The following is a 15,194-nucleotide window of genomic DNA, read 5'->3' as shown; positions in this document are numbered from 1 at the left end:
TCACAGCTATACAAGACCACTTTACATTATTCGCGCAAGTTAACCAAGCTTGTGACAAGGGCTTGTAGGTAATGATCTACTGTATGAATTAATGTTAGAGCAAGTGTAAGACTATGAAGGACAAAAGCAACCCCCTACTTGACATTTGGTTTAGACTTGCACTGATGCACCCTATGACCAAATTAATATCCCATTTGGTTAACAACTATATATGCCATTCAGTCAGGCAAAAAAGGGAGTAGAGCGTACCTAGTGATCTTGCAGATACCAGCAGGTCATGATGCTTTGGTATGATTGATGGTTCTCCAACTTTTTTTTACCTGGGATGAGTTTGTTCAACATTATTTCTCCAGCATTGGATCTTTCATAGATTCAGATGCTTGAATATTCCCCTTCATCAGACTGGGAATTCTCTGTGATAAAAATAATTATAATTTTTTTTTAATATACACACATTGCTACATAGCAATGCATGTACATAGACCATTATGGCCTATGAGCCATTCTATTGTGTAGTCCCTCAACCTCACTTTGATCCTTTATGGCCCCAACCAATGAGGTGGTAGGGCTTAAGCTACGCCCCCAGCAGCCATCTTCAGATTTTTCACTGCAGCCTAACAGACATAGGGAATACTCAAGCTCTCTGAGCTCTTCAATTCTTTTTCTACTTTTTGTGTGGAATATATTTTTCAAATATATTCTACTTTGTTCCCCTGCTAAGAGGCTTTGGTTTCAGATAGTTTTTGGGACAAATAGTTGTTGTTTTTGACCCAAAATCGTTGTGTAAACCTTCTCTTCAGAATGGCTGCATCTCAGGCTGTCAAGAAGCCTTCCCTGTTCAGGGACTGCACGAGGTGCAAGAAGAAATTAGTCTACATGAAGGACCCCCATGAGCTTTGCATTTACTGCTTGTATCCGCATGACATTCAGAAATGCGATATTTGCAAGACTTTTTTCAACAAGACCCTTCACGAGAGGCACAGAAGACTGCATTTACATCTGGAAGCCAGGGATCAATCTTCGGACGAAGAGTCTGTCAGAACAGCTCCTGTCCACTCCAGCATTCCACCTGAGAGGCACACTTCAAAGAGAAGGTCCTCTTCAGTGGAAAGGAGTTCCTCTCCCATTGCCAAAAGTAAGAGGAAGCTGGAGTTAATACCCTTTCTACCTCCACTGGGCTCCTCGAACCAGAAGTAGGATTCATCAGCAAAATCTGCCTCCAAAGGTAAGGAGGAGTTTGCAAAAAACGGGGGTGCATTCGTCGACGGGGATGCCGTCCATGAGCGATGGGAAGCATAAAGGCCTGTCGTCGGCCGGACCGTCGACAAAACCCTCATCGACAACGATTACACATAAGACATTGTCTACGGCAAGATGCTCGTCATCGGATTTATCATCCATGAAACAGTCGTCGATGAAGGAAACACACCATTCATCTACGAGGCACTCATCCACGGGGCACGCCTTGTCCTTCCCCTAAGCAACACAGTCACCCTTGGCCGCCCTCTACGGAAGAGGCCGACTATCCTCATGACCCGATACTGATGTTGTCCATACAGAGGATCATGGATGAGCTCTACAGGCGTCAAAGGGAGCAGAGCAGGCTTGGCTTATTCCATAGAACCGGAAAACCTTCAGATAGACAAGTCTCCAAATTCCAGGCACATCAAGAAGTTCACCTCATGGAAGTAGACCTCAGAAGACGGCACGATCACCTGAGCCTCCTCGAAGGTCTGGGAGCAGAACTCGGTGCTTCACCGACAATGGTCCCATCGCCACCATCATCGCATAGACCTCGATCTCCGGATAGGGATCCAACAATGGTGCCGTCCTCCGTTTCAGTCTCAGATTGGCAGGGGATCATTTTAGAGAATTCTCTGATCCAGAAGAAGGCGGAATTACACAGGAGCCTGATGCAGCCAGTGAGTGGGATGAGTACATCGTCGAGAAACCCAGGAAGAGCGATTCCCCAGGCGATGCTTTACCTCCGGATGATCTGGTTTCTTTCCACACCATAATAGGCAAGGCTGCAGAATTGTTCAAAATTCAGGTTACAAAAACACTTGGAACAACATCTGCTAGGAGCCAGGCAATCAGGTTTCCATCCCCAGCACGGCACAGAAACTGCCCTCATCGACTTGAAGACACAAATCAATGAGCTCAAAGACAAGGGGAAATCGGCATTACTCCTCCTCTTGGACCTCTCAGCCGCCTTCGATCTTGTTGATCACACAATCCTCTGCAACCATCTAAATACCGCAGCACACTTCTCTGACGACGCCGTTACCTGGATTAGATCCTTTTTAAATGGCAGAACAATGAGGGTCTTCTCGCCACTAGCTGCTGCAGACCCCATACCTATTACCTGCGGGGTGCTCCAGGGATCATGTGTCTCGCCTACACTCTACAACATGTTCACTAAGCCCCTCTTCGACAATTTGGACCATCTCAGTATCACCTACACTAATTATGCAGATGATACCCAGATCCTCCTCCTGCTTTCTGGGGATTATGAAGAGGATTTGGCCTTGGTGAATAGAGTGTATATCATCATCCAGGCATGGATGGCCACACACGGTCTATGCCTGAATGATGATAAAACCAAACTCATCATCCTGGGCACCCAGCCTAACCTAAAAAAACTAGGTCCCAACTATACATCATTTATAACTGATGGTAACACCATAAAAGTAGAGCACGAGGTGAAAACACTTGGCTTCTACCTTGACTCTCACTTATCATTCACTAAACAGGTCAACTCCTTAGCCTCCTCCACAGCCTACACGTGCAAACTGATACGCACTGGCAAACCATTCCTCTCTGAAAGTAGTTGCATCACCCTCAACAATGCCGCACCCATTTACCTGGTTGAGAGAGTTCACAAGCAAACGTCCACTAGACCAGTAAGACTCATCAATAAGGATCGTCTTGTCATACCTAGCTTCAAACGATCTACAATTGGAGGTAACAGCTTCCCGGTGAAAGCGTCCAAATTATGGAACACCCACCCCCTAGCCTAAGAATAGACCAAACTTATCACAAGTTTAGAACCAACACCATCATATGGCTCAAATCCAACAACCAGCACTCCTAACCTTTGCCAACTACTACAACAATAGCGTGCTATTAACGCTCTGCTAGACTCTACTTTGTATATATATATCCCTGCGTCCATATGCGTGCCTGCTGCACATCATGTCTTTGCGCATATGCCCTCTCTGTATATAATTTATTACTTGTATGTACCTTGTATAACTCTGTGTAACCAAGCTTTGCATATACATGTAATTGCTGCGCCCTGGTACCCTTGGGTATGAGGCGCATTATAAATAACAAACAAACAAACATCAGAGGAAAAGAAATTGGTGCTTTATGAGCACAGGGACAAACGCAGGAGGACGGTGACCACCATTCCTCTCCTCGACACCATCTGGGAGTCCGGATCCAAGATCTCGTCTACGCCCTTGTCTACTCCGGCTCTGGTGTCGAGACCAGAGAAGAAATATAAAGCACCCGAGTCTGCACCGCTTTGTCTGAGAGGTCATACAAAACTGGACTCGGTTATCACAATTGCCGCTAGGAAGAAGCTTGCCAATTCCACTTCGCCGCTATCAGCACCACTGGACAAGGACGTGCGTAAACTAGAAGCCATGGGCAGGAAGGTATCGGCTTCGGCGTCACTTACCATCAGAGTGGATAATGCGCTGGCCATGACTGCGAGATTTGATCGCAAGCTTTGGCTCTGCATGTCCAAATTGGCTAAGCAGTTACCACCAGAGCTCCAGGAAGAGGCTAGATCGATAATCGCCGACGGTGAAGCAACCTCGGATCATATGATCGAGGCAGCGGTTGATGTGGCTGAATCAGGCTTCAGACAGATGGCCCATGGCACAGTGCTCAGAAGACGGGCCTGGATGAAGGCTACTAATTTCAGGCCTGATGTCCAAGCGCAGATATTGGATATGCCCTTTGATGGACAAGAGCTCTTCGGAAAGAAAATAGACTACCACCTGAAGGGAATCAAATCAGACATGGACACAGCCAGAGCCATCAGTTTTTTAAAGGACAAGGATAAGGACAGTCAGTCTTTTCACCCCTTTGGAGGCTCATCTTCTAAGTACAGAGGGTATGGCCGCTCCTCTTATGGTAAGAAGGCGCGAGGTAGCACGTACCAAGAGAACAAGTATCAATCCTCCAACAGATACTCCCATAGAGGCAGGCGTGGCTCCGCCCAGGGGAAGTCACAAAGCAAACAAAACTGACTATCCGATTCTTTCCCCTCAACGTCGCACCCCGGTGGGGGAGAAGGGTAAGCCAGTTTTTCCAACGCTGGCAGTCAATTACATTGGACAAATGGGTGTTGCAGGTGATCCGAGAGGGTCACACCTTAAAATTTCTAGACCAACCTCCTTCCCTGCCTCAAACTTTGCGCAGGGTGCATATGTTAAGGCAGGTCATGTCCGAAGTTCAAAAACTGCTCCAGAAAGCAGCGGTAGAGCCGGTACCATACCCCAAGAGGGGAAAGGGTTTCTACTCCTGCTTCTTCCTCATCAAAAAGAAAGACGGTCAATGGAGACCTAACAAATGTATCAAACGCATAACATTCAAGATGGTAGCATTGCAAGGAGTGCTTCCTTGGTTAAACAAGCACGACCTCTTGGCCACTTTAGACTTGGAGGACGCATACTTCCATATACCGATCCATCCAGCTCACAGGCAGTTCCTCAAATTCACAGTGGGAGAGCTTCATTTTTAGTTTCGATTGCTCCTGTTCGGGCTGAAATCGGCACTAAGGGTTTTCACAAAATGCTTGGCACCAGTAGCTGCAAAACTCAGGTGGACGGGAACGAATGTCTTCCCATACTTGGACGACTGGTTGATAAAAGCATGTTCCGCTGCAAGGGCTCGCTCAGCAGTTTTAAGGACTATCAACCTCCTAAAAGAGTTAGGTTTCTCCATAAACAACACAAAGTTCTGCCCCGTTCCCAGCAAGATAGCTCTCTTCCTGGGCGCCGAGTTTGATACAATCATTCCCAGGGTGAGACCATCGGCAGAAAGGGTAGCAGCGATTCTACGCTCAACCTCGTGCTTCCTGGAGAGAGACAACATCTGTATGCTCTTTCAAATCCCTTCTGGGCCTGATGTCCTCGTGCATATTCCTCATACCAAATTGCAGGCTTCGCATGAGACCGGTTCAGGAGGCCCTGGACCACCAATGGAAACAAGCTCTCTGATGTTGGAAGGACGTCGTCCAGATTCCATCGACGTTACACAAGGCTCTTCAATGGTGGAATGTTCTGCGGAATCTTCTACAAGGGATGCCGTTTCAAGCACCAACATGGACCCTTCTGCTGAGGACGGACGTGTCATTATCAGGCTGGGGCGCTCACCTTGCGGACCTCCAGACCAAGAGCACTTGTGTTGGAGCTCAGGGCCATAAGGTGGGCACTGAAGGCTTTCCTGCCGGTGGTAGCTGGACAGGTACTTACAGTCCAGACAGACAACATGACCTCCATGCACTATACAAACAAGCAGGGAGGTACGAGGTCCGAGATCCTGTCACAAGAAGCCCAACGGCTATGGGCATGGGCCTTGCACCACGGGGTGCAGATCAAAGCAGAGCATCTTCCGTGAGTGGACAATGTCCTAGCGGACAAGCTAAGCAGAGAATACACGTCATCTCACGAGTGAGAGCTGGACGAAAAGGAAACCCAACAGATTTTTGCCTTATGGGGCCATCCGCAGATCGACCTTTTTGCCACCAAGGACAACAAGAAGTTCTGAAGGTTCGCCTCGAGGTACTCGGAGTATCAATCACTGGGAGACGCTTTCTCAGTGGCTTGGACGGGAAAGTTCCTATATGCCTTTCCCCCCATTCCCCTCATTGCGAGGGTACTATGCAGACTGAAGGAACAGAATTGTTCAGTGATCCTAATTGCGCCAGATTCGGCGCGACAAGTCTGGTACTCGACGCTGAAGCATCTATCCCGACGGCTCCCGATTTGCCTCAAGGCGCATCAATATCTGTTGACGCAACAGAACCGCAAGGTCCTCCACCACGACCCGAGGAGTCTATCTCTCAAGGCATGGTTCCTGAGCAGCGTAAACTGATGAATCTTAAGCTACCATCAGAATGTTGGGATATCATCAGGGCCACGAGAGCCCCATCAACATGAGTCACCTACACCAGGAAGTGGACTCGATTTTCCAAGTGGTGCGAGAGATCTGCCATCGATCCTCTCACTGTTTCGGTTGACCAAGTTCTACCCTACTTATTGTGCCTAGCTCAGGCAGGGCTTTCATTGTCCTCCATCAAGGTCCATCTGTCAGCCGTAGCGGCGTACACAACAACTCTGGAGATGCAATCCTTGCTCTCTTTGCCGGCGGTTAAAGTCTTTCTGAAAGGGCTGATGCGTACTTAACCTCCTACGCCCACGCCAGTCCCAAACTGGAGCCTGAACACCGTCTTGACAGTCCTCATGGAACCTCCCTTCAAACCCATACACAGATGCGACGTGAAGTTTTTTGATTGCCATCACAACAGCCAGAAGGATCAATGAGTTGCAAGCTTTGTCATCTGAACCTCAGTTTTACTTTGTTCCAGAGGGACCGCGTCATTTTAAGACCACATCTTAAATTCCTTCCCAAGGTGCTGTCGGAAATGACACTGAGCGCATTGTTTTGCAAACCTTTTTCCAGAATCACACTTCTAAAGCAGAAAGAGCATTACACTCTCTGGACGTTGCAAGAGTTTTGAAGTTTTACTTGCAGCGAACCAAGGAGATCCGCTCATCAAACCGACTGTTCATTGCTTTCTCGGCCCGTACCAAGGGACAGCATATCTCTAAACAAAGTCTGGCACGCTGGGTTTCGTCCTGCATCACCCCAAAGGCGACCCTCTAACTAGACCGCCATCAGCGCACTCCACCAGAGGGAGGGCGGTGTCAACAACATTCCACGCAGGGGTGGCCTTGAAGGACATATGCAGAGCCGCCATGTGGAGCACTCTGCACACGTTCGTGAAACACTACTGCCTGGCTGAAGATACTAACAAAAAAACTGCAGTTGGACAGGCAGTGCTCTGCCATCTCTTTGCATAAGGTAGGACCAGCCTCCTTTTTTCCCACGTTTCCCGGAGTATGTAACCGCTATGTTGCTGCATGATAAAGGTTTGATCAGAAATGTTTTTCTGTATTTATGCATATATGTATATGACGGTGGCATGTTTTAACTGCTTGGTATTCTATTAAAGCATCTGAATCTATGAAAGATCCAATGCTGGAGAAGTCTTGGTTACTTACCTGTAACTGTATCTCTCCAGCATTGGTATCCCCTGAGAGGCTGCTCCTATGTTCATCATCCATCATACTGTAGTGTCTACGGTTCAAAATCTGATGATGGCTGCCGGGGACGGAGCTTAAGCCCTGCCACCTTATTGGTTGGGGCCATAAAGGACCAAAGTGAGGTGGAGGGACTACACAATAGAAAGGCTCAAAGGCCATAATGGGCTATGTACATGCATTGCTATGTAGCAATGTGTGCATATTAAAAGAAAATATAATTGTTATTTTTATCACCGAGGATTCCCAGTCTGACGATGGGGAATATTCAAGCATCTGAATCTATGAAAGCTACCAATGCTGGAAAAATACAGTTACAGGTAAGTAACTAAGACTTATGAAGTTGTGCAGTTTTTACAAGCGGTCACTTTTTCATGTACAGCTTGGTAAATAGGTTGTAATTTTGCTGATGTGTGAAAGTACTATGGGAAGCAAGGTTGTACCCTGCAGGAAGTCATGGTAAATATAACCAAACAATCATCAACTATGTTCGAACAGTGAGAAGCCACAGTGGTTAGTCATTGATCATGACAACAGATGCTTAAGAGAGAGTAGGTGATTACCTCTCGGGCCTTCACACTAGGGTCGGGGCACGCAGCAGGGATGCCCCTCTCGCCGCTGCTGTTCACTCTTGTGATAGAACCACTAGCGATACAGCTCAGGGAAAGCCGGGTGGGTGGGATTCAAATGGCCCTGGGGGAGGAGGACCTGGGGGGGACAGGGTCTCGCTTTATGCAGACGACCTGCTAATATACATGAGCAACCCAAGGATTTCGTGCCCAGCAGGGCCTGAAATACTGCAGGCATATCAAAGCTTTAGCAGGCTCAAAATAAACTGCCAAAAGTCAGGTGTCTTCCCAGTACAAGGGGTCGATAGAATGCTTCCGCAGGAATGCCCATACAGAATAGCGGCCTCTGGCTTCAAATACCTGGACATCCACCTCAGCCCACACTTGTCTGACTTCAACAAGCTAAATCTATCCCCGGTGGTGACTAAATTTGGGCAGGACATTACGCATTGGCAATCCCTTCCACTGACCCCATTAGGCACAGCAGGCCTTTTCAAGATGCTAACACTTCACAAATTCCTTTATGTCCTGCAGAACGCCCCGCTCCCGATTCCAAAGAAGGTCTTTGTAGAAAATGAGGGATCCCGCCAGGTGCTCCTATTGGGGGCCAGGGGGACAACCACCAGTGTCATTGAAGAAACAGCAAGGCTCAGTGTGGAAAGGGGGCATAGGCTTAACCAACATGCACAGGTACTACTGGGCAGCACAGCTAGGGGTCGTGAATGCCTTGCTACACAGGGACCCTTTGCTCCCTCGCATAGCTGCGGAGCGCAGAAGGATGACTGGCAGGTCACCCAGACAGGTACTGTACAGTGGGACTAGACCGGGGAGGACTCTCTCTGGATTGACACGGCACACGTGCCAGGTGTGGGTACTGACGCATAAGGACATTGAGTGGGGTGGAAAACCGACCCTTGGCAGCCCATTTGTCATAACGCGTAACTGACAGAGCTCCTAAAAATGGGATACTTTAAGATCTGGGCAGCAAAGCGAATAGACACCCCACCAGAATTAGTACAGGAGGGGCGCCTTCGACCATTCGAAGAGTTACAAGGGCAATACGGCCTACTGGCAGGGGAGAGATTTTGCTATGCACAAATGACGCATGCCATGAAGGCCCAATTTCCTGCGCTGGGAGAGGTGCCAAAGAATTCTCCAGTGGAAGCTAACCTGTTCCCATCTGGCATTCCCTCCAAGGTCACGTCCACATTGTTCCAGGTACTCGCAGCTTTTGAAGCCACAGAACTTGCCTGTCTGAGGGAGAAATGAGAGCTGGACTCGAATGGAATGGAATCGGAAGAATGGGTGGAGGCCCTGATGTTCTCGAGGGAGGTGGGGGATATCGGCCCAGCTGCGGCTAATCCAATTCAAGATCCCCCACAGGGTGCATTACTCCTGTACTGCATTGGCCAGATGGGGCGTGGTGGATAGCGACACATGTCGTGGATGCAGGAGGGAGGGCGGTACTTTCCATCACACACTCTGGGATTGTGGACGGATTCAAGTCTTCTGGGTGAAATGCATGCGCAGGTTGTCCGCCGTGATGGGTGCCTAAGGGCCTATGGAGTTAAAAGTGGCTATTCTGGGGATATGGAAGGGCACAGGATTTTACCAAGTATGAGAAATCGATCCTGGTGGTAGCACTGGGGCTGGCCAAGAGACTGATTGCAGCATCCCGGGACTCTGTGGAGCAACCAAGGCTAAGCCAGTGGGTGGCGGATATGGATCATTGTTTAGCCCTGGAGATGAGTGTACAGGGCGAGGGTTGCCCCAAAACCTTTTCAAAGATATGGGGGAGGTGGGAGGGCGAGGAATGAGGGAATGGACATAATGGAATGCTTTAACCCTGAATCGCTCTGTCGACCAATGTAAATTGTTGACATCCTGGACCAGAGGTACCCCCATGATTATGCTGGTTGATGGACCATCCTGACAGACCATAAACAGATTGGTTAAAAAAAAAAAGAGTAGACCAATTTGAATCTCTCCTTTTATGTTTATGTGATGTTTTGATGGGGAATTTAAGGAAAGGTCTGTTATGTTACAGTATTCTTTTTAGGGACAAGAGTTGTTAAATGTTTTCATTTCCTCCTTGTTTCTTTTCTTCATGATCTGTCCTGTTTGAAAATGTGAACACAAACATTGTTGAACTACTGGCATTACTATTCTGCACACCAATCCATTCTTAGTTCAACCATAATCTGATTTTTTTTGTCTCCTTTACATTTTGTATGCAAGGTCTCCTTGTACTTGTTTAAGGAGCTGCCATTGTACCATTGGATCCCATCGTCTTCAGAAATTGCAGTGATCAGAAACTGGCTGTTGAACCATGGTCTTGCTGATGTGGAGAATAAACTTGCCTGCATTATTCTAGAAGGTCTTAATTGGGGATATAGCAAGCAGGTAAGTTTTGCATTTCTGTTTTGAACTCAAGCTAAATTGAACAAATATTTCATGAATGAATTTTCCCAAATGTCTTTACTGATTATTGCTTCGTAAAATGGGGCACTGGCTTGATTGCTAACCTATAGGCTATTTCAATGGCAGATGAATACTTTACAAATGACAAGCAACAATGACAAAATTAACTGGCTTAACTTGTGTTTAGTAATGCTATATAAGCAGCTGTCACCAAGCTGCTATGGGAATACAGATACAATTTCATCTGTTTTTACTTGTGTTGAGAGTTAGTTTTATTAGACTGTATTCTAAAGTCATAACTTGCCCTGGACAGTTGTGTGCTTTCATAGGATGATCAATATGTTTTTCTAGTGCACTAGTATTTTTTAATAGTGTACTTAAATTGAAGTTGGACAAATTAAGCCACGTTCACAAAAATGTTTTTCCATTTGTGCATGCTTTGTGCGTTTGGAAATAGCTTTAAAGCACATCATGTTCTTGCTCATTTTCTCTGTTATTGGCCAGTGGCTGTCCAGTGCATTTCTTTATTTATCACGTTGTGGTTCTCAACTCGGGTTGTAGGCATCTCAGACCTTCCCCAAAAGATACCCACAGAATGCTCTAATTCATAAGGCCGTATTTGAACAAGCCTGCAGGACTCCTGTGGCTTTCACTAGAGATCTTAACTCTTGTTGAGATTTTTTAAAACCATGATTATTTATTTTAAACAAACAACAAAACACCTCACAGATTACTAATAAACTATCAACCCACATCAAATAACATACCTACTCCCTTTCCTCCTCCCCAACTCCCCAATGGACTAGGCCTACATTGCACTTTTTGTTTTGCAACTTTATTCGATGTTCTCATTTTGCATTTCAGCAACAGCTTCTTGTACAGGAATCGCTACCTCTTCCTGTGTTTTGCGTTCAGCCTCTATCAAACCAGCTATGAGCAATCTCCAAGACTCGACCCCTCCCCCTTCCCATTCTCCCTCTCTTCTGGACCCTTCTTGCCATACCGTGACTCAGCATTAGCCTATTTCAATAAGTCCCTCCACCACACTTGTGCTACAGGTCTTGCTTGAGCTTTCCAACCCAATGCTTTTCTCCTTTTTGCTAGGCTGTACGCGAAATCTTTAAGTATATTTACATGCGGAGCCCGTTTGGGCCTCTGGAATCCTCCCAATAGACAAGCTTTGGGAGACTTCACATCTAAAGTGATTTTCACAGTTCCCAACAGTTGTGCCACCTCTCCAAAACCTGCTAATTTCTACACATGCCCAAAACATATGCACAAGGTCCGCATCCACCTCACCGCATTTCGGGCACTTCTGGACCCTGGCTAAATTTGGCTATTTTATTCGGCATCAGGTCTGCTCTATGTGTCACATAAAACTGAATCTGTTGTAATCTAGCGTTCCTTGACAACCTTTTGTGGTACAATTTCACCCTACTCCACCCCTCGTTGGAAAATGGTTCCCCCCAAGTCAGTTTCCCAGTTCCGTCTAATCCCATCAATCTCTCTACCCACCTTAGACATTAACAGCTTGTATATATGTGATACTTCATGTCCTCCTTCAGACACATCATAAAATGATTCAGTCCCTTTGTCTGCCTGCAAAGGCATGACAGAGTCCGTCCACCTCCGCTTCAGGCTTTTCAATAGTTTGGCATGTGTAATGTACTGCCCGCTATGTATTCTGGTGTCCGCTACCAACTCCTGGAATCTTTGGGGTATCCCTTCCTTCAGCACATCTCCTACTGTCGCCTCCTACTGTCGCTACCCCCACGGGTTCCCAATTCTTCCGAACATTCCTCCTGGTCTGTTCCTCCACCCCTCCCAGTGCGACCAGTGGTATCTGTGGGGAATATAGTGCCACCCCACCTAGCAGTTGTCTTGCTTTGTACCACATGGTACATCCAAGACGCAACAGTAGGCTCTCACTGGTCTTATGTAAATCTGGTATCCATATAAATTCCTTCAGGGAGAATGGATCGCTGACGGTACACCCCAAAAACCTTGATGCTTATGTCTGTTCGTCCGATAGCCACTTGGCCACAAATTGTAGCTGACTAGCCATGAAATATGTTTCAAAGTTGGGCAGCCTAATACCTCCCTGTTCGAAGTTTCCATGGAGTTCTGGAGTTTCCATAGCGCCACCCTATTTCTGGAGTTAAGCCATATGAAGCTCCTGCATATGCTATGTAATCTGTCAAAGAAACCCTTTGGGATTGCAAAAGGGACATTTGCAAAGTAATGCAGGAGTCTAGGTAACACCACCATCTTTAATAATGCTGCACGCCCCATCATAGACAGTGGTAGCCTAGCCCAAAAGGACATACTTTTCTCGATTTTTATTTTTTTTATCCACCGCTTTAAATGTATTCTGCCCATGTTTTATTTTAGGATCGTGGTATATGTTCACCCCCAAATACCTAAATGTCACTAGCTCCCAATTAATCACAGCACCAGCAAATTTTGAATGGGTCGCCCTCTGTACCCTCCTAGGCTCGATTTTTGGAGGTTCACCGTTATTCCAGACACTAGGGCATATCGAACCAGCACGTCCAGGACGTACTGCAGATTCTCCTCTGGGTATCGAAGGTACAGTAGCATATCATCTGCATACAATGAAATCAGATGCTTCCCACTTGATGTATCATTTCCTACCTCCCCAAACTCTGCCCTCAAATAGACCGCTAATGGTTCTAACGCAAATATAAATAGCATCAGGGACCATGGACACCCCTGCCTCGTGCCCTTACTTAGTTGCCACTGCTCCGAGAAGGTGGAGCCCGTCTTGACTCTTGCCACTGGCGCATTGTACAATAACTTTGCCCACCATATGTATATGGGCCCCATTCCAAAGCCATCCAGAACTGCCAGCAACCAGGGCCATTTAACTGAGTCAAAGGCTTTCACTGCATCAAGCGATACCACCGCCACTTCATGTGTCTCATTATTTGTGTGATCTATCATATGGTGTAACCTCCTCCGATTGTTTGTAATGTTTCTATGTGGGACATATCCCATCTGACGTGGATGAGTTTACTTATCACGGGCCTCAGCCGTTTTGCCATCACCGGTGTGAGTATCTTACCATCTTGGTTCAGCAAGGACAGAGGCCTGTATGACCCACATTCTGTGCCCGGCTTGTTGGGTTTGAGAAGGGGGATGATTATCCATTCTCGCAACGACCCAGGTAACAGGCTTCATTTAACATTGCCTGCATTGGGGTAAGGATATCTATTCTATATTCTTTGTAAAGTTCACTGGGGAGCTCATCCACCCCGGGAACTTGGCTGCTAGGCAATTCACTAATAACGCTATCGAGTTTGTCAGTTGTAATGGGCATCTCCAGCCTATCCCTGTCCTCTGCGGTTAACCTGGGGAGATTGATTTCCGTTAGCGTTTCTTGTATATCCATTTCCTCCTCTTCTGTGGTTTCCCCGTAGAGGTTCTTATAATACTCAAAAAAACACTCATTCACTTGTTCTTGGATATCTCTCAGCCTCCTGTCCCTCTACTGCACTGCCCTGACTGGGTGTTGTGTAGTCTCACTTTTATACAACCACGCTAGCAATCTGCCTGGTTTATCCCCTTCTGCATGTTGGCGCTCAATGTATTTCTTATAGCTTAGTTTACCCAGCCTTTCCCACAGCCCTCTACATTCAAGCTGAAAGCGGGACACTACTCCAGCTTCTCCGTCCCGCATTATAGCTTCCAGTTTTTTCCCTCTGTTTTTTGTAAGTCCCTCAATGTTACTTCTTGTAGCCCTTTAGTTTCGGCCATCGCATATCCCCGAACCACCATCTTGAAGGCCTCCCATAAAGTACCATCTGAATCTACACTGCCGGTGTTAAGTTTAAAATATTCCTGCACTTCAGTTCGCATATGTTCACGGAACCCAGCATCTTTTAGAGCTTCCACCCTGAGTCTCCAGGTTGGAATTCTGGCTCGGGGAGATAGTATTTGCCATGTGATAACAAGAGGGGCATGGTCCGACAAGACTCTTGTTTTATATTCGGCCTGTATAAACTTGTGTATTGCCTCTTCTCCTACAAACACATATTCTAATCTCCTGTATAGGTTCTGTGGGGCAGAGTAGTGTGAGTACACTCGGTCTTGTGGATACACCATTCTCCATACATCTACTAGTTTCAGTGTGCGTAGCAACCCGCGCAACGCTTTCGCTGCTGGTGTTGGGCACGAAGATTTAACCTCTGACCTGTAGCCATGCCCCTCAACTCTTGCTGAGATTGATGTTTGAAACTTGCAGTGATTCCACTCTTATAACCAGACTCTCGCAAAAATCTCAAAGCAAAGTTAAATTCTCGCAATCATTGGCAGTTCCAATCAGTAGCCTCAAATCCACAAAAGGACAATTAAGGTTCTATAAAAGACTGTTTATATCATGTTCCTTTGTGGTTTTATTTAGGCTGTTGGACAGTGGTTGAACAGGGTATGATCACAGTTGGAGAGTTAGAAAGATTTATGAGTGTGCATTGTGAGAAACCTGATGGTGTCCCCTTGCTAGTCTCCAGGGATCTGTCCTCCAGGTGGCCAAGACATGGCCATCACTATTGAATCCAGTACCTTGGGGGTGGACTAGTGGGGGAGAATCACCTGGATGGGGGGTCCTTGTGGAGTGGAAGTGGGACACCGACTGGTGAGATGCGGTATCCCCCTTCTTTCAACACCTTTTCCCTCTCCTACTACGTAGGATATTCCGATACACTGCCCCCCCCCCCTTTCCGACACAGACACATTCGCACAACTCAGACAACCGGCTAACACTCCAGCCACTTACCTAACATGTCCCAATACAAGGGTCAGGCATGGTCCCTCTGTTTCATATTCAACGATCTGTTCTAATAAC

The 15,194-nt window shown here is 46.9% G+C and overlaps 1 protein-coding gene across 1 annotated transcript in view; it reads left to right on the top strand.

Moving 5' to 3' along the window:
* EPG5 (ectopic P-granules 5 autophagy tethering factor) overlaps nucleotides 1–15,194 on the top strand; it is a 2,517,217-nt gene that overhangs the window by 796,530 nt on the left and 1,705,493 nt on the right. The window contains exon 14 of the mRNA XM_069626898.1: nucleotides 10,148–10,312. Coding sequence (XP_069482999.1) covers nucleotides 10,148–10,312 — 165 coding nt within the window. The remainder of the gene's footprint in view (nucleotides 1–10,147; nucleotides 10,313–15,194) is intronic.

The sequence above is a fragment of the Ambystoma mexicanum genome, chromosome 6p (genome assembly GCF_040938575.1).
Source record: "Ambystoma mexicanum isolate Mex_15411 chromosome 6p, UKY_AmexF1_1, whole genome shotgun sequence".
In the NCBI taxonomy this organism is placed as follows: Eukaryota; Metazoa; Chordata; class Amphibia; order Caudata; family Ambystomatidae; genus Ambystoma; species Ambystoma mexicanum.
The sequence above is the reverse complement of the archived record's forward strand: the minus strand, read 5'-3'. Positions and strand labels throughout refer to the sequence as shown.